Raw genomic sequence first — 19,912 nt, 5'->3', positions numbered from 1 at the left:
TATAATAATATATTCGACAAAGTAATTGTTGAATTAGAAAGTGCCATAGCAAAGCTGATAGCAGAGGCGAAAACTTCTTTTAATTTTATCTGGATTGGCGATTTTAATTCTCCAATCTGCCCAATGTCATTTACTCGGGCTTGTGGGGTACAAAACAATAAGGGTGACAATACCCCTCATTTTCCACATAATGTATATGGTGAGGCAATAAATAATATAATGTCAACTTATGATTTGGAGATTTTACAGCCTGCCAAGGATGCCCTTGGTCAAACTATTCCCACCTATACAGGCAGGAATACATATTTTCTTGAAGCCAATGGTACAACGCTTACCTACATACTTGAGGGACACCCTGGATATTTTAAATTTGTTGAAAGATGTAGCATTTGATCCTGACCACGAATTTCTGATAGGGCTTGATATAGAGGCCCTCTATACGAATATCCCACAACGTGAGACATTGAGGATCCTCGAATCCTTACTTTTCGAAAGAGACTGGCCATATCAAACCCCACGGGCCTTTATTTGACACCTGGCCGAAATAGCCCTCACTAAAAACTTTTTTGAATTTGAGGGGGTATTATACCTCCAAACCCATGGTACTTCCATGGGGAGTGTTATTGCCCCCAGCCTGGCCGGACTTTATGTTGGAGCCTTCGAAGAACTCACAGTGCTGAACACTAGTGGGCCATGGACGAACAACTTGAGGTTGTGGAGACATTATATAGATGACGTCTTAGTGATATGGAGGGGTGAGAGAACATCTGTTGATCTTTTTCTCGACTGGCTCAATGCCCAGAATCCGTTCCTCCATTTCACTTCGACCATCACTAAGACCAACCTACCTTTCCTGGACCTAGTGATTGAATCTAGTGGCGGCACCCTAAAAACAAAGGTCTTCCATAAACCCACGGATAAGAATGCCCTATTGGCTTTCGAGAGCTTTCATCCTCGCTCCTTACGGGAGAATTTACCAGTAGGACAATTCTTCCAGATTCAGCGAAATTGTTCTGAAAAAGATGATTTCACTGAGGAAGCAAAAAATCTCACCTCAAGACTACAACAGAAGGGGTACCCCATCGAGTCACCAAAAAAGCACAAAAAAGAGCGTTCAATGCGAACCGTGATGCACTATTGTCCAAAAACATGAGACCTCAGACCAAAAAAACGGTTTTTGTATCCACCTTCAATACGGCATCACAACAGATCAAAAAGCTGGTCTTGAAGAATTGGAAGGTACTCAACACAGGGGGTATGAAAATTGAGACACCCCTGTTCTCATTTAGACGTAGCCAGAACTTGAGGGATCTTCTTATACATACTAGACCCAGGGACCTGGAACTAGTAAGAGAAAACACCGCTGCAACAGGTCTACCTAAATTGACGGGACACACACGCTGTGGTACATGCAGTGTCTGCCACTTGACGAACAATTCCACTTCAATTGATCTAGGACTCCACACTCCCTGGGAACAGAGATCTCACACCAATTGTAATTCCCAGGGAGTGATCTACCTGCTAACTTGTCCCTGCCAAAAAATATATGTAGGGATGACCAGTAGAAAGGTACGAACCAGAATCACGGAACACCGGAGTACAATAAGATGTGGCAAAACGAACACCAAACTCACGGCCCATTTCTCTGAGAAAGGACACAGCATAGAAGATCTAAGATGGACCGTGATAGAGAAAATAAAACCCAGCAGACACCAAATAGATGATCAAAGAGTGTTACTGCAGCGAGAACAACAATGGGTTTATCGTTTAAGAAGCCACAAAGTGGGATTAAATGATGACATTCCCTGGCAGACACTGGGAAGACAACTGTAAATAAATCAATTCCTCAAATCAAATAAGGCCATGGTCACTTCTGATCACCCACACAGTCATGATGTATATTCTTATCATCACATCTAGTGGTTGTCCCCCTAAGAAATTAACACACTTGGGACAACACATAGGACACAATTACATAATTATATGATGGGTAGGAATTCGAGCTGTGATTAGGGGACAGCCAACACCTATAATTAGGGGGTCACTTTAGCCACCACTACCCCGATAATGGGATAGGTTGTTCTGCCCTAGGGAGGCATTATGAAGGACGTGCCTTAAATTATGGGGTCTCTTTAACCTTTACTACCCGCATACGGAGGATGGTTACCTTGCCCTGGTGAAGCATTATGATGGATATATATATATATAAATACCAGACATCACACATTTCCGAAATATTTTGGACCATTAATATCTTGCAACAGAGTCCTCATCACATCATCCTTGTAGCCAATAACATTACTGGTTCAAGTGCAGACAAAGATATCTAAGATCGGGGCTAGTTACCATCAATTATAGCCAGTTGACCCCTATATCATCATCTAATTGTGTGGAGATAGATACCTAAGATCGGGGCCAGATACTATCATCCACTGCCGGTAGACCCCTCCTTTATCATCTCTTTGTGGGAAACATGCTTTTCATGCGAATACCCATAAAAGCAGGATTGCTCTAAACTATCGGTCTTGTTTTTGTATTCGCTTCTGTTAGCGTTTGGAATGTATATTATCCCCCGCAACCCGTGGGTATCGTTGCATTTCGACGAGGAACCCGGTCAATACTACATCTCCCGACTGTCCCTCCGTCTTGCCGCGTTGACGTCGGGACGCTATGACGCCCGTGACGTCGGACGGCGGGGGCGGAACAGGCAATGGTGGACCGGTAAATACAGGAAGAGACACCACGTCTTTCATCTACGTGGTGCCGTTAGGTACAGGATTATTTTGGGCAGGGCTAGCCTAACTGAACGGTAAGGTGAACGGGGGAGGGCTGTAAAGTCCGGCGCCCTACCTAGTGATTTGAACGTCACCCGACCGGCAAAAGGGATGTTGCTAATTACTTCGTATGCTCTATTCCTTTCAGATTGTGTTCACGGGCAGACCCCCCTGACGACACCAGTTCGAGTTTATGTAGTTCATAAACTCGGTAAGTCTTGTTTAGCTGAAATTTACAAGCCTCATTTGATGATTTTAACTACGTGCCTAAGGTATGAGTGGTTCTCTGGTGGAGTGTGCGTGGGCTCATTGGGGTCCCAGGCTTGGATTGGGGCACATGAGTGTGTTGTTTGATTCATGACCATACCGACTAGCGAACAGTTTTAATTTAAGACTCAGGAGTTAAAGCTAGTCTCCTGGAATGTTTAGTAAGACAATCCAGGCTGAAATGATATACGATTGAGTCTGTTTGTGGAACGCTGTTGAAGCACAGTTCTTTTAGTTGGAGAAATACCCGAGTTAGAAAAACAGAAATCTCAGGGAGGAATTGAGTAGAATTATGGGGGGCTAGCATCTTCACCCTTCTCATTATTCCTTACTCTTTTCCAGTGAATGTTCTCCCCTTAACTTTCGGGATATCTTCTACACTGTATGATTGGAAGACCCGGAAGAGTACAGATTTATGAGACCTACTACATTCGGGAAACCCAGTGACCTAATTACGGCATAGGGTAACAAGTGGATTTGACTGCGACAGTCCTGAGGAAGACCGAAGTGACCTCTCTGGGCACAATTGAAGCAGTCGAAACATGTTGACTCTAGCAGTGGTAGGAGGGAAGTCTTGAGGAACCTCATTTTGTCAACAAGATATTTTCCCATCCTCTTTCATTATTTTTAATCCTGATAGGGGTATCAAAATTGGGCTTAATAAAGTAATTCTTTCTATTGGCACCCTTAATCAGTTTTAATCACATCCTAACTGCACTTTTTCCGTCGCATTTCACATCAGATCCACAAGGTGATCACTTGCACGTTCTATCACTCATGTATGTTATTCGTTGTACGTATTGACTGACTGTGTTGTAGGTCTTGTGACGTGGAATTTATTATTTTTTCCCCCTCCCTAATGCTCCGCCCTGGATGTGGCTACACCAGGGCGTTTGTAGCAGGCCCTATGATGAAGCATGTCACATACTTCGGTATGTGAGTGAGGGCAGTTTTTGCAAATTGGGGAACTTTCCTTTTCTGTAGTTGTGCACTCTATATACCCCTTGTGTGTGATCATCTGGTTGCCTTAGGGGGCCTGGGGTATTGGAGTTTAAACTATTGTGGCCCTCTCCCCTTTTGTGTGTAGATCAAGAATACCAATTCCCATATTGACCATGTTATAGTTTCCTCAAATATTGTGTCATACTGTTTGACCCTGGTAATCGAGGAATACACCCTAAGTGACCACAAATGCATCTTAATGAGAACTGAGATTTGGAACCGTAGCATTTCACGGATGCCCAGAATTATAGCTAACATCGAACCATATTGGCCAAATGGGACAAGGTTAAGGTGGAAGGGGGAAAAATCCGAGGAGGTAATAAGAATAATTATATCCAAATATATTGCTGATATTAATTTTAGAGAATTTTAACATTATTAATAAGACCATAGATACCATATTCACTGGGACTAGGAAAGGGAAAGGGAAAACCACCCATAAAAAGGAATGGTTCGATCATAAATGTACAGCCCTCCTTTCCAGGTTAAAACAGGCGTTGGCCCTTAGGCCTAAGAATAAAGTAATGCTCTTAAGATATGACTATAAAGCGATCTCTCCAAAAGAAAGAGGGAGTTGCAGCAAGAAGCTTGGGAGTACCTAGTGCAGGCAGCGGATACCTCCGACTGCTGCCTGCTTTGGGCAACAGTAAATTCGCCCTTTCCTAGGGATGATAATGCTCCACATCTTGCGTCCCATGTCAGCAGTGAAGCTTGGGTCACCCACTTCATGGCCTATAGCCCCATTAGACATCACTTTAGCTGAGGTGGAGAAGAGTATTGAGACCAGCAAGGGGGGTAAGGCCCAGGGACCGGATGGGGTCCCTATCGACGTTTATAGGGCCCTCCCACTGTTTTGGGGCACTATACTTACTCTAGTTCTTAACGCAGCAGTGACTACTATGATTACACCAACATGGGGGGACTCTATCATTGTAGCTATCCATAATAAGGGGGATAAGTCAGCAGCATGCAACTACCGCCCGATCAGCTTATGTTGCCATAAAGGGGTGTGTCTTGACGAGCACGGGAAAGTCATGCCTTTGAAAAAGAAGCGTGGTAGCTTCGAAACGCGTTGGCTCGGATTGACTGAAACCAACCAAGAAATTGTGGACGCAATCTGTCTGAGGGGAACGTTTTTACCATTAAATGGATTTACTCCTCAAGTGTCTGGGTGCTGTCCTGCCCTATGGGCACCTTGGAGATATATAATAATATATATATATATATATATATATATATATATATATATATATATATATATATATATATATATATATATATATATATATATATATATATATATCAGTACTAACCCCTTGATAAAGCCAATCGACCCACGTTTTATATTTCAGTGTTCTTACCCTTTGACAAAGTCAGTAGGTCTGCCTTACTTCAAATGGTACCCTTTTTTTTGTTATGACATCAAATAGGCAGTTGTGCACACCCGCAGGGCAGGGGTCATACGCAGGGCTTGTCTGGATGCCAGGCCGCTTGCCCAACCCCACGCAGCGTATGGCCAAAGATTGTGTGCTACGGGCGAGTTGGCTGCCCACAAAGTAACAAAAACTCTTGCCATGCACTGCTAATTACCTCACATAGTGCATCACTCGTGACATGTTATATGGCATCATTGATAACATCACTAAATCTGAAATGACATCACTGTGCATATGTAGGATATGTGATAGTTTTTTTGTGACTTTCTAAGGTTTTTTTTAAAGGCAAAGTAAGATATTATTACAATTCCTAACTAGAACATCACTTTAACCTTCACTTTTTCACCGCACACACACACACACACACACACACACACACACACACACACACACACACACACACACACACACACACACACACACACACACACACACACACACACACACACACACACACACACACACACACACACACACACACACACACACACACACACACACACACACACACACACACTCTTTCCTCTTATGCCTGCAACTGCCACTTCACAAGTTAGAATGTTCAAACCCAAAAAACGTGTATTGAAAAAAACTACTGCCAACACAAAACCCTTAATTGAAATGCCTCCCGTAAGGGTCCTCAAAGACTCTCTGATGTATGCTTTCTGAACCTGGGAGGATGAGTTAACCACAAAGCCTCTATCACTCACCACAGGCTCTTGTTTTATGTGTGCACTCATTATCAGCACAAACATTTTAACAGAAAGCAGCAGTCTTTTAAAACTCAAGCAGTCTGATGGTTACCAAGGCAACTAATCTACCATATACGCCCTGCACTTACTACCTCCTGCTGCACTTTGGAGATGCACTCATGCAAGTACTCATCCTAAAGCACCACTAAAATGCCACATATTTCTATTGCAAACCCAGGCAAAGAATTTGTAATGAGTCCAGTCAGAGAACCACTTACTAGTTCTGATCCAAAACACAACCAACTTTCTTTAAAACCAGAATGCATGCTCTTGGACAAAAAATATACGATTTCCAACAAAATAGGAAAGACAGTCTCAACAACACCTTGAAACAATGCTCAATAGCAGTGGCTGTCTCTGCACATCCCAGAGATGTCACAAGGAATACTGAACTTTGATCATAAGTGCTATAATGAAGTATACTTCACAATAAACTAGAAATCCAATCCTTTCCTGGTAACATATCATACATGTTTTCCTCAGGACTACTGCTTGAAGAACACTTCACAACTCAAATTCCACTCATTCGTGTAGTACAACACTGGGAGTCTGACCCCACGTTGTCATTGCACTGCACTTTCCAATCCACCTACACATCACCAAAGCCACCATAAAAACACACCAAAATTCCATTTGAATTAACATGACGTGACAGGCAACAAATCTCCTGCAGCACCAATCTCAATAATATGCAGATTTTATCCTCTAACCAGCTTTTTCTTGTCTTCTGTAATAATGACCCTATAGCTCTCTGAAATATTTACCCTAACCTGCTCAAAAACTCTAATCATTATCCTAACCCAAACCTTGCATTTTTTAAGACAAATGTTTCCTATTGGTTTAACTGGAACATAACAATATTACTGTTCTCACAATACTTTATTATGTCTCCTTTTTGGCGGGATTCTCTCAAAAGATATTGTCTTTGTCTTGGCATAGTTTCACAAATGTGACAGAGCTAGTGCTCCACTGGGCTACTGTTGTGTTCCAAAGATAGTCAGTGGGAGTTAGGAACTAAGGGCAGAGTGGGGTTAAAACCTCTACATTTTTAAACTAATGTCATTTAAGTAACCAAGACCAACATCTGTCCTTGTGTAATATACACCCTGATTGCATTACCAAAAGAATGTAAATTTGGAATCTGCAGGTCACAGAAATTTAAAGAAAAGGGAAGAATGGAGAAATGGAAAAAACAAGCTTACCAGTACCATTCCACACCTGGCAATCAAAACGTTCTACAGTCATATGCACACAATCATTATTGTCGCAGGGATTCCGTGCTCAGACAGAACTGTGCATAGAGGCTTGGAACCTCAGTGAATTAGGATGTCCCAAAACTCACCTTAGTACCCAAAAATCCCCTACCAGACTAGCTACAGTGTCTCATTGGTTATCACAAAGTCCCAATAGACAAACCAGAACATGAATTTAGTACACCTCAGGTAACGTGGAACACATGAACACTCTTTCGTTATACAATCATTTCAATCCAGAACAAGGAGTAAAAGAGGACACATGCATATTTGAAATGCTTATTCACTAATGCAGTGCTCTGAAGCGCAGTATCTTAGCTAATACAAGCAAACATATTATAAGAAACAAAGTAATCAGCATAGTCACTAGTCCATAGAACACAAACGGTGCAAGAATAGTATTATGCTAAAATGAATAGGGTTTAACAAAACCTAATTCTCACCCTCCCTAGCTAGTATATTATATTATATCTAAGAAGGTCTCTTTTCGGTTTTAGCAGGGCGGCCCCATACCTCAAGATCCTAGTGGTAAGGGATCACATCATCAGCAACCAGCTCTCTGCATGCGAAGCACCATCAAGTGTGTTGGTATGCTCTTGTGCAAAGCAATATAAAACGCGCCTAAAGCCAGAACTTGGCTGCAGCTGCATGTATGTTATGTCTAGGAACGTGCGAAGATCAGTGCTCATAACAACTACTGTGTTGAGATATCCTTGAAGGTTTCAGCACTCACTGTACAGACACAGCTCGCCAAGCAAGGCTGATATCAGTGCAACAACATATTATTCTCGTATGAATCGAAAACATTTTCCTAGGCTCAAAGCTAAAGCAGCAGATGTGTCGTGTGCAAAAAGCAGCAGAAAGTTAAAATGGCGTTTAAACTCCTAAAAAGATCATGCTAACTTGACACAGTATTCAGGCTACATATATCTATATATCATTATACAATGTCAGGAGAAGTGTGCAGTTATTGCTGCTCGCACCGGAATCTGATTATCCTAGCTCTGTCTCAAGCCAAAGGAACGATCAACATGTCTAAACTGAACTGGTTTCATCTAAAGCCATTGTTTCCGAGGGTAGCATGCTGCATGATGTGAGTTTGACAACCTGAGCTGCTCACAATAAAATCAGGTCGGCAGAGTCTCCAGTTCTCTGGCAACATAGGTCTGCTACAGTAGAGTAGGCACGGCGCACTGCGTTTGTTTAAACAATAGTTAAGTGCAATTTAGTGTGATTTAGAGAGATTAAAGCTGCTCCTGCAGGTGACGCAACTGTCCTAATGCGTCCAAATGGCTGAAGGGTTGAGTGCGCTACTAGGGCGTAAGCGCATCCCTGCGGACGGGCACACTTATATGGTTCGTTTGTGCGGGAAGCACAGTTGATTCCACAAAAGTTCAATAAAGAATTTCAGACAGTCATATTGCTGTATTTATTTTGAAGTTTTAAGCTTTTTTCATGTAAAACATCAATCTATGGATATAGTCGACATGATTACAGAGAATTGGGAGTGCTCCAATGCATTTCGGACTCGGAGAGTCCTTTCTCAAGGAGCGCTGCAACAAAGAACAAAATATAACTCAAATCAATGATTATGCCAATAATACGATTAAATCATCCTATGAGGTTAACATTGGTGCGTGGGTGAATTAACCGCATGCATCCACATACATACCAAAACATCAATAGTGTCGCAGACAGTATGCATATGTTATATACACAATCAAATGAATGGGGGCGATCATGGAAGAAAATTGCTAGAAGCGAAACGTGAAGAAGATAGATGTGAGCGATCGTGAAGGGGAAAGGGTGAGGGTTGGGGGTGAAAACGGCATGCTGTCAGTGCAAAATGGGGGCGGGAAGTGGTGGGGTATATATACAAAATGAAACAACTGCTCGAGCAACTCGAGACTTACGTAGTGAGTCTTCGAGTCAATATATGTACGGCACTGCGAAATAAAATAACGGAAAACCCGTTAGTGTGGGGAAGTCAGGGAGGAAAATACAAGGGCGGGTGATCGAAGCGGAACTTACTTGGACTACGCGCGGAGCGTTTCAACAGGGTCTGGGTTCAGATTCCGTGGACTTTGCGGAGTAAACGCGGAGTTCCAGGGAGGGGTAAAAAGATAATAGAAACCGGTGAGGGACAACGGGGATGAGGGCAGAGTGGTGCGGCCATCTTAGAATGGTAGACTAGTGTGTAACATGAATGGAAACATAGGATGAAAGTAGCAAAAGGTGAAAATAACCAACAGAACTGAGATACAATGTATCAAAAAATGTACCCAGTCGGGTATTATAAGTAGAAACTTAGTTCAGTCCGGATTTGATGTTTTTCAGGGAGTTTTGATGGAAACTGCTGTATAGTAAGGCGGCCATAAACAGAACTTCTTCAATCTCTCGTTCGGAAGCTCCCATTTTTGCCTACACCCGTCCAATGTACATTAAGGAAATCTTGTAAAAAACCACCACCGCACCGGAGAAACATACAGGCACACGCCCCTGTTACCATTGCAACAACTGTAATAACATCATCAAAGGCAACAATATCAATCACCCAATGAGAGGTTTCAACATTAAACTGCAGGTAGATGCTACTTGCGACTCTTCAAATCTAATTTATCTCCTCAAATGTCCTTGCGGAAAAATTTATGTTGGAAAAACCAGCAGGAAAATCAAAATCCGTTTGAATGAACATAAGTCAAACATACGTACCAAAAACATCAAATCCAGTGTGGCCACTGACTTTAATGAAGCTAATCACAACGTAGCCCAATTGAAGTACCTGGTTCTTGAAATTGTCCAGAAAATCGAAGGAAAAGACAACAACAAGTTCCTTCTGCAAAGGGAGACAGCATGGATATATAGACTTCAATCACAGAAGCCTTTTGGTCTTAACGACCGGACTGAACTAAGTTGCTACTTATAATACCAGACTGGGTACATTTTCTGAAATAGATTTCCTCCCAGTCTGGTTGATCCTGTTGGTTACTGCTGGAACTGTATTGGTTGGATTAACATGCAGATTACTTTGTGTATTGACTCTGTCAGCTGGCAATGTCTGTGGCTGGACCTTTGTCCCCCTGTATAGCATACCCTCTTGTTGTACACTATTGGTCGAGGTTCTTAATGTTCGACATGGATATCTGCTCTGGTGGTTGTATTATCATCTAGTATTTCTTTCTGTGATTGTGGTTCCTGATTCCTGAAATATTGGAAAGAGATTAATTTACAGAGAATGTCCAGGAACATCCAGATGTCCTGCCTTGTGTAGGCTGCCAACATTTCAGTCTATTTGGTTTCTTTTTCTTCTTCTTTAATCTTTTCTTGTTTCTTCTAGTTAATGGCTTAACAATTGATTGAGTATTTTGTGACACAGAAGGATTGTTCGATCAAAGAGGGGCCAAGTGTAGGTGCGTCGTAGAGTTTGTATGTCTTGTAGTTTCTGTTCTGTGAGGAACTGAAACACCCTCAGTGTCTGGTTCTAGGATGATGTGTGTATGTGCTGAGATGTTCTCTTCCTGGTGTGTTAGATCTCCCTTATTATCTGGTTCAGAAATGGTTCTGTTGACAGTAGTAAATGCTATATTATATCAGTCAAGCACTTTATAAAGTGGTTCTGGCCATGTCATGCATAACAGGATAGTGAAACCTCTGTAAATTCAGTAGTGTCTCCAGAAGTGAATTTTTAAGAGTTGGGGAAATACATTGGGCCACAGCCAAAACTTATTGCGCGCGCCCCCCTATAAAGGAAATAAATGTACATATTTGCTTAAAGTGTTTAAATCTAATTTTGCATCTATATGTATATATCTATATATGCATGAGTGGATTACATACACATCCATACAAATATTCAGATTTAAACATACTGAACAAACAACATTGCTTGGAAGTGAAAGGTAGTTTGACAAATTAATGTGTGTGGCAATGGGCAGTGTCTTTTTCTACTGCCTCCTAGCATATTCAACAACTATGGTGGTGTAGCACAAGGGGGGAGTGGGGGGGGGGACAAATAGCTGAGGCATGGGCCCATCTGTCCCCATCAGAGACACTAGTGTCGGAAAACCAAAGCTATTAGCGTTCTCTCATGTAAACTACTATGAGCCTTACTTAGAGTTAGGTAGACCGGAAACTACGTCACAAACATGAAAGTTGCCCAATCAGGTGTATTACAAGGGGATTGTAGAGTATGACACTTGTAATACAGCGGAAGATATATCTGTAACCTTTTGACTGAGTATCCCGCCTTCCAAACTCTAAATAAGGCCCGAAATGTAGATAAATCATTTCATGCTTTCTTTTGGGAACTTTTTTTTAGAGTGGTTCTTTGGTCAAATCTACTTTATGCTTGATTTTGTTTAACTTGATTCTTCTTTCTTTAAATAAAAAACAAAAATCATAGAAAATGCAGACTTTTCTAGGCTTGTTGTCTTAAGTAAATTATTTTCATGAAGGAAATTGTATATTTAAAAATGTTTTCTATAAATCTGCATAGACACAAAGAATGTTCGGTAAATTAATTTCAGAGAGAATCACCAAAAGAAGAAATAATTTGTTAATCATTATTTGCTTTTTTGGTTTATGTACTTCACAGATATACCTTCGTTTGAGAGAACGATATTTAGAAGAGAAAAGTACAATAGACTTTTGCTCCTGGGCCACACATTTTATTTATACTTCTGCTACCTTTGAAAACAAAAACATTTGGTGTACATTTACAAGTTGTACAAGTGATCTTACCCTATTCTAGCAAAAAGTGAGTAAATTCCCCAACAGGAATTACCAGTGTTCTGTTGCACATTTTGGTGGTACTTGCTGTCAAACGATTAACGATTCACAGAAATTATACATGTTACGCTATGAAAACAAGCAGTTTCACTGAAATTATTTCTATCTTATTCCAAAACCTTTCAGAGTTGAACATAGAACTGGCAGGACTTAAACGTTGATCCGTGGTATTTCTCTATATTGCTACTTTATCAATTGAGATTTGGTTCAGGCAAGAACCTGATGATTCTTGGTTACCTTGTCTTGGGTGGTCAAATTTAAAGTGTAAGGTAAGATGTAAAGGGGCTCCTTAATTTTTCTCTGTCTCAAAGGTGGTCAACTACACTACTTAGAATAAACTTTAGTCCAAAAATGTATTTCACTTACGTTGCTCATCTGCCGCTTGCTCGTTAATCATATCTGATTTAAGTTTGTCCCAGTAAATTTCTAAATAGAGTCAAAAGAAAAAAAAATGTAACTAATGTCTTAATGATCAAAACCAATTCACTCTAGCAAACCACAAGGAGACATTTTGTATTATTCTTTCAGAGTGCAGCTTTCCAGAGTAAAATGTAAGAATTTTCAGCGTATTAACATTTTAATTTGCCTATTCCTCCAGAATAATAATGCAGCTTTGGCCATCACTATTGATGATTTTTTTCAGCTAGCACTACCAAAGATTTCCTGAGTTGAAAGAAGAACTTCAGAGGCAAACTTTTAGGCATTCATATATACTCAAAGCTTTTTATTAAGACTTTTGCCCGTCCTCCCTAGTGTAAACATGAGTGGACGTATGAATATACACTCGAAATAAGGCAGACAGGACATCTGCCATTTTTTGGCACATGTCCCAAATCCGTCAAACTCTAAATAATCTGTAACATTTCTGAATGATGGGGTTCCGTGCTTTTAATTTTAAATACCTGCAAGGTGAACATTTCCCTCTAAAACGTGCTTCAGTGCAAGCGTTGAGGCAGTAATCGGACTTTGTACATGACATGCCAGAGCTCTGAATTTTATAATAATTTTACTTTATCAGGCCCTGATAACAGAGAAGGCACAGTGAAAGTCACTCTCCCTGCCTTCACCCCAAAGCTAATAACCACAGTATGCCATTTTCAAGGTGCAATGATGGGCACAGTGCCTTACTCCCTAGGGCTGAAATTCATCAGCTTAAACTGCCTTTGTAAATTAAGTAAAATAACTAAAAGAAAAAATTCAAAACAAACAAAATGCTGTTATTCAAGACGATATTAACATTTACATTCATGGTTTCGCTAATACAGGGACTCATTAAAGGTGGGCTGTTATGGGACACTTGCCCACAAAATGCCACAGTGACAGCCTGACCACATTTGTGTTCTCTAGCTCCATTTAGAATACAGAAAGTGGTGTTCGTCAGCTTTGCCGTCGTGACACTATCTATGTGGTTTAGCACTAACTAGAGCGGGGCAGTAAGAGATACCTAATTAATGGTGACCCCTCCAACGTCATTCCCATTGGTGGACCTTCCTTCCAGGAGCACCACTGAAACCATTCATTATTTCAGTCCTGGAGATGGATTGCTGCTCTTGGGGTCTATTCTCCTGGAAATATAGAAGACTGCCACCATGGCATTGCAGACCTTCTGGTTTCTCCTCTCAAAGCTGCTACTGCAATGTAGTCAAGAGGTGCAGGCGTTATTCTGAGGAGAAAACCACCCGGCGGACAACTGTTGTCAGTTTAACAACAGTTTGGTGGCTGAACTGCCAAATCTTAAATGAGGGTATTAGCCCTTATGCTTTCCTCATGTTCCAACCTACGGGAGATATAATTTCCTTGTGGTGGGTCCTGAAACTGCTCCACAGAGGCTCTTCATTAAAATACATGGGTTCTTTAACAATATGCACGTCTCACCATTCACTGCATAAACATTATTGAAGTCTAGTAACAAGTCCATACTAAATTTTGCGGAAGGATGGTGAGTAAGTGTTAGTATTCGGTAAAGACATAACAGTAATGCATTATCTTTTCTGAAGTCAAGTCTCGCTCAATCTCATTCCAAACATGTGGCAACCGACCAGCTTGCATAGAAAAGTTAGAAGGATATGGTAACAAAGTATGCTCTGGTGTATAAGGATATAGGTTGTAAAAGACTTTTAGACTAACGGTAAATTACCTCCGCATGTAGCACTCAAACAGTAATGCTTACAAGGAGAAGGAGCTCATATAGTTGAATGACAGGTGTGCCAGACACTGGAAAGCTACATGCTCCCTTCGAGTTAAGGAAAAACAAAGTATAACCACAGCATAGAAACCACCTTAATTTAGTAAAAAGTTATGCTTGACCAATCTATCTACGTATAGAAGCGTTGAGCCTTATGATTCCGCACCTTAAGTATAGGGATACTTTTCAACTTTTTAGTTCTATTTATCTAGAATCTACTGACTGATTGGAAATAAACATTTCTATGCAGGATTTTCTTGTGCCAACTTAGGCCTTATTAAAAAGGAAGAAAGATTACCTGAATTCAGTGATAGTCAGGAGCACGTATTTATATATTAGGAGATTATGTACCATTACATCACAATATAAGGTCACGATGCAGAATGTGCATTTATATTCTGGGGAAATAACCACAGTGAAGGCAGTCTTCCAGATGAGTTTAATACACAAGACAGCTACTAGTTATGTGCTTACCTACTGATGGGACCCTTTTCCGAACCAACTAGGGAGCAGGTTTTTTCAAAGGGGAAGTATGTTTAAGAAGATAAAATTGGCAAATGAATATCTGAATTCACAAAGTGAACTATCAATTTCTGTAACAATTGAAAAAAGGCAATGTTCTGATGAAGCTTTCTTCAGTTCCTGCATCTTACAATCAATCAATCAATCAATCAATGAACTTGTAAAGCGCACTACTTACCTGTGAGGGTCTCAAGGCGCTGGGGGAGGGAGGGGGGGTGCTGCTACAGCCCGAAGAGCCAGGTCTTGAGGAGCCTTCTGAAGGTGAGCAGGTCTTGGGTCTGTGGCAGATGGAGCGGGAGGGTGTTCCAGGTCTTGGCTGCGAGGAAGGAGAAGGATCTGCTGCCAGACGTTGTTCGTTGGATGCGCAGGACGGCGGCCAGGGCGAGGCTGGCGGAGCGGAGCTAGCGGGCAGGGGTGTGTTAGTTGAGTCTGTTGTTCAGGTAGGCTGGTCCGGTTTTGTGGAGTGCTTTGTGTGCGTGGGTGAGGAGTTTGAAGGTGATCCTCTTGTTGACGGGGAGCCAGTGCAGGTCGCTCAGGTGGAGGTGATGTGGCTGCGGCGGGGGACGTTGAGGATCAGTCGGGCGGAGGCGTTTTGGATGCGTTGTAGTTGTTGCAGGAGATTAATCAGGATTCCTGCGTAGAGTGCGTTGCCGTAGTCCAGCCTGCAGCTGAGGGCTTGTGTCACCGTTCTTCTGGTTTCGGGTGGGATCCACTTGTAGATCCTGCGAAGCATTCAGAGGGTGTTCTAGCAGGAGGATAAATCGTAGGTGGCGTGCGTGGTCTGTGGGTGTGGGAGCTGCTCCCAGTGTGGTCGGCCACCAGGAATCGTCCCACGCAGAGGGGGTGGGGCCGAGGATGAGTACTTCCGTCTTGTCCGAGTTCAGTTTCAGGCGGCTGTTTCTCATCCATTTGGCGACTGCCTTCATTCCCTCATGGAGGCTGGTTTTGGCGGTGTGCGGGTCCTTGGTGTGGGAGAGGATGATTTGGGTGTCGTCGGCGCAGGAGATGATGTTCAGGTTGTGCTTGCGGGCCACTTGTGCGAGGGTGGCCATGTAGACATTGAACAGAGTTGGGCTGAGGGATGAGCCCTGGGGTACGCCGCAGATGATGTCGGTGGCTTCGGATTGGAAGGGTGGGAGGCGGACTCGCTGGGTTCTGCCGGAGAGGAAGGACGTAGTCCAGTCCATGGCCTTCTTCTGAATTCCGGCTTCTTGGAGGCGTGTTCTTAGTGTGCGGTGGCAGACCATGTCTAACACGGCTGATAGGTCCAGGAGAATGAGGACTGACGTTTTGCCGTTGTCTAGTTTGCGCCTGATGTCGTCTGTGGCGGAGATGAGGGCTGTCTCGGTTCTGTGGTTTCGTCTGAATTTGGACTGGGAAGGGTTGAGGATGGTGTTGTCTTCGAGGTGGCGTGTCAGTTGTATGTTGGCGATTTTCTCTATAACCTTCGCCGGGATTGGGAGCAGGGAGATGGGCCGGAAGTTCTTGAGGTCTTTGGGGTCCGCCTTGGGCTTCTTGAGGAGGGCGTTGATTTCGGCGTGTGTCCAGCTTTCCGGGAATGTTGCTGTGTCCAAGGAGATGTTGATGACCTTCCGTAAATGGGGTGTGATGGCTGCGTCGGCTTTTTTGAAGACGTGGTGTGGGCAGGGGTCTGACGGAGACCCTTAGTGGATGGAGTTCATGACTATGCATGTCTCGTCGTCGTTGACGTGGGACCAGGAGGTCAGCTGGTTGGTGCAGGTGGTGTTCGGGGTGGGGTGTGTAGCGGTCAGGGCGGCTGAGGTGTTGAAGCTGTCGTGGATGTCGGCGAACTTGCGATGGAAGAAGGTGGCCAGTGAGTCACACAGATCTTGCGAGGGCGGGATATCGTTGGTGTTGGCAACTGGTGCTCAAAACAATTTACATTTTGAACGAATGTCAAATGACCAAAAGAACTAGCGTGCACCAATGTAAGAAGATTGGTCACTCACAGGAAACATTCCTAGGACAATATGCATCTGTCAACGTACAAAAAGAAGTAATGTGCCGTATGACCTGAGTGTAGGCGATGCACTCGTCACCAAAAATATTAGGCTTAGTTCTTGCGATGAAGTGGAGGGGTCACATCTCCACAAGAACCAGTGTTGAGGAGATGATCTGTCACTGCTAGGGTTGCTATATCAGTACTCCATAGGTACACCACAACACTCACTACCTGGTTTTGATGTGTGAGCACCTCTGCCACCATGGACACAATAGATCATGGGTATTGGCAAAACTTTTCCCAGGGGCCACAAAGTTTGGTTTGTGATGGGACCGAGGGCCGCATTGCTGCCACCACTGTTGCGGTCATACAGGGGGTGTTTGGCGGGTTGAAGGTGGTGGCATTATGCTGGGTGTAGGGGAAGCAAAGCATATACATTTAGTGGCTGAACTGCACAATATGAAACAGGAAAACCTTGAATTAATCCCAGCTTCACCACATTACCTAATTGTGTGATCCTAGGCAATTATTTCACTTTCCCTCCTTTTTATTCATTATTGCATATAAGAGAACCTCAAAATGCATGACTTCAGGATCTGCACTGTACAAAACCTTCTCTGGTGTTTGATTTAATAAACTATAATGTTGTTCATGTATAATATGCACCCAAACCACATACATAACTGACTTGCCTCTTAGTTCACTATTGGCATTGTTTTCAGGTGGGGGAAGAATGAATGTTTCTGAATTTGTTTGAAAACGATCACTTAAAAAGAAAAAAATTCAATGCACTGATATGATCTGGTGTACAAAAGTGAAACTGTTTAGCATGTTACTTAAATACACTTTTTGATTTTTGGAGAGTCCTTAACATATGTTTACACTTTTGCTGCAAAATGTCTTTAAACATGATTGTGCTAATAAAGTTAAGCAGACCAGGACAAACTAGTTACTTCCTTTAACTTCAATTAACGTTGGTTGAAATAAAGGCATCTTTGTAATCATAGTGCTGAGTTGAGTAAACAGCAACCTAGTGCTGCTGATGACCATAGGGCCACATTTAAAGGTCATGAGGGCCGCAAGCAGCCACCGCGCCGTACTTGGAGTATTACTGCAATAGAAGTTGCAGAGACCCAGAATATTTCCCATTTCTGTTCAGGGTGGTGCCAACTGTTAATGAGTGTCCACAACTTTTATTTCTCTCAGCCATCAGGCACTATATATGAACTAGACATAATTTACCAGTAAATGTTTCTAAGTGACTTCTGTGTGGAGACTTTCTCTAGGCTGACTAGCCTGACTTCTCACTCTAGCGTAGATTGGTTCTTCATTATACACTGCAGGTCTCACCAAATAGACACTGTACAGTTGAGCATCCACTAGTAGACTCTGCTATTAGCATAATGACTATCTACTGGTTATTTCTTTTTTCATCTTTGAACCTCAGGCGGCTTATAACTTGGACATTCCTCAGTTTGTTTTCAGGATGAAAATCAGAAGCATAAACTCTTGTAATACATACATTTCTCTTTAATTATGTGCTCGCTTACAAAGAGAGGCTTACCTGGATACCTTAAGCGGTGGTTTCACAAAGATCCTGTGAACCAGTTGCACATTAGTGTTGCATTTGAGTTTCTACACAATTGCAAAAAACAAGGAGACTTCTCACTACTAGAGGATCACCTGTCAATTGCAAGGAAAAATTATACATAGGATCCTGAAAGGTAGTAGGCAAATAAACGTTATCTTTGGCAACATCCTTTGTGATGGATAGAATTCTTCGTGCAGATTCCTCAATATTACAAGACTTCAGGTTGACCACCAGCTGCAGATTCATATGACTTCATTACCAGAAGTGATGTAGTGGGTCCTTAGAAACCCCAATCTGTGATGTGATGTGATGTGGGACTGACCGGTTTTCTACTTTATTTGCCTTACTATTTCAAAGTTGACATTTCTATTCTCTAGGAATGACTCATCCAAAATTACTGCCATATAAGCCCTATTTGGCCGTACCTTAGAATTATCACCAGGTATCAGACTGGATTCAGAAATGATTTCTGACCAGTACCTCTGCACGAGAGTAGGTGGCTCCGTTCAGCTCCGCATGGTGTTGTCCAAGCCGGAATTGACGTTTGCGGTGCCTATACAGGCGCCTAGCAGGCTCACTGTCCGTTACTTTTCATGACTATACAGGCGCCTAGCAGGCTCGCTGTCTGTTACTTTTCATGACTGTCCACGCCAGAAGCGCAGAGCCACGAAGTACGCTGACCACTGGTGTGCAAAAGTAGGGCCCTGAAAGGGGAAAGCCCTGCCCCCTAGAAATCTGTGCGCAGAGCGGGGAGGATGAGTGAGTCAATAAGGAATTTGCGGCTACATAGGGTCTCTACCAGATAAACAGTTACCAAAGGTATGTAACTTGTTCATCTGAAAGCAGCAGATTCCTTACCTTAGAATAGATACCCAAGTAATACCTCCCCAGTGCTGGGTCTGGGGACCTATTTCACACGAGAAAGTCATACAGGACCGGACAGGCAAAGTGCCCATCCCTACGCAACTCACTGTCCAGACAGTAGTGTTTGGAAATGTATGCAGAGATGTGATGTTACTATGTGAGCTAACGCAGTTGTTGCAGCTTTAGCTCCGGTGGAATGAGAAAGCAAACGCTCAAGAAATTGCTTTTTAGCAAATGCGTAGCAGATTTTATTAAAGAGTACGAACCATAGTGAGATGGTCCTTTTCTGTACAGCCTGTCCCTTTTTATCTCTGACATACCCCACAAAGCATTGGTTGTCCACCCGGTACTCATGTGCGGTCAAGTTAGAAAGACAACACCGCTTATGGGTCCAGACGGTGGAGTTGCTCCTTTACTTTGGAGGGATGTGGAGAGTAAAAAGTAGGCAAGGTGATGGATTGGCCTACATGAAATTGAGTGACCACCTTTGGAAGAAAGGAGGCCCTTGTGTGAAG

At 42.6% G+C, this 19,912-nt stretch overlaps 1 protein-coding gene across 6 annotated transcripts in view; it reads right to left on the bottom strand.

Moving 5' to 3' along the window:
- Positions 1-19,912, bottom strand: part of SON (SON DNA and RNA binding protein) — a 614,305-nt gene that overhangs the window by 119,523 nt on the left and 474,870 nt on the right. The window contains exon 7 of one of the 6 annotated variants that reach the window (XM_086935337.1): positions 12,639-12,698. The exons of the other annotated variants lie outside the window; for them this stretch is intronic. Coding sequence (XP_086791463.1) covers positions 12,666-12,698 — 33 coding nt within the window. The 3' untranslated portion in view covers positions 12,639-12,665. The remainder of the gene's footprint in view (positions 1-12,638; positions 12,699-19,912) is intronic. 6 annotated transcript variants of the gene reach the window in all.

Source organism: Lissotriton vulgaris, chromosome 8 (assembly GCF_964263255.1).
Source record: "Lissotriton vulgaris chromosome 8, aLisVul1.2, whole genome shotgun sequence".
Taxonomy (NCBI): domain Eukaryota; kingdom Metazoa; phylum Chordata; class Amphibia; order Caudata; family Salamandridae; genus Lissotriton; species Lissotriton vulgaris.
Note: the sequence above shows the minus strand (reverse complement) of the source record. Positions and strands in the feature narration are given on the sequence as shown.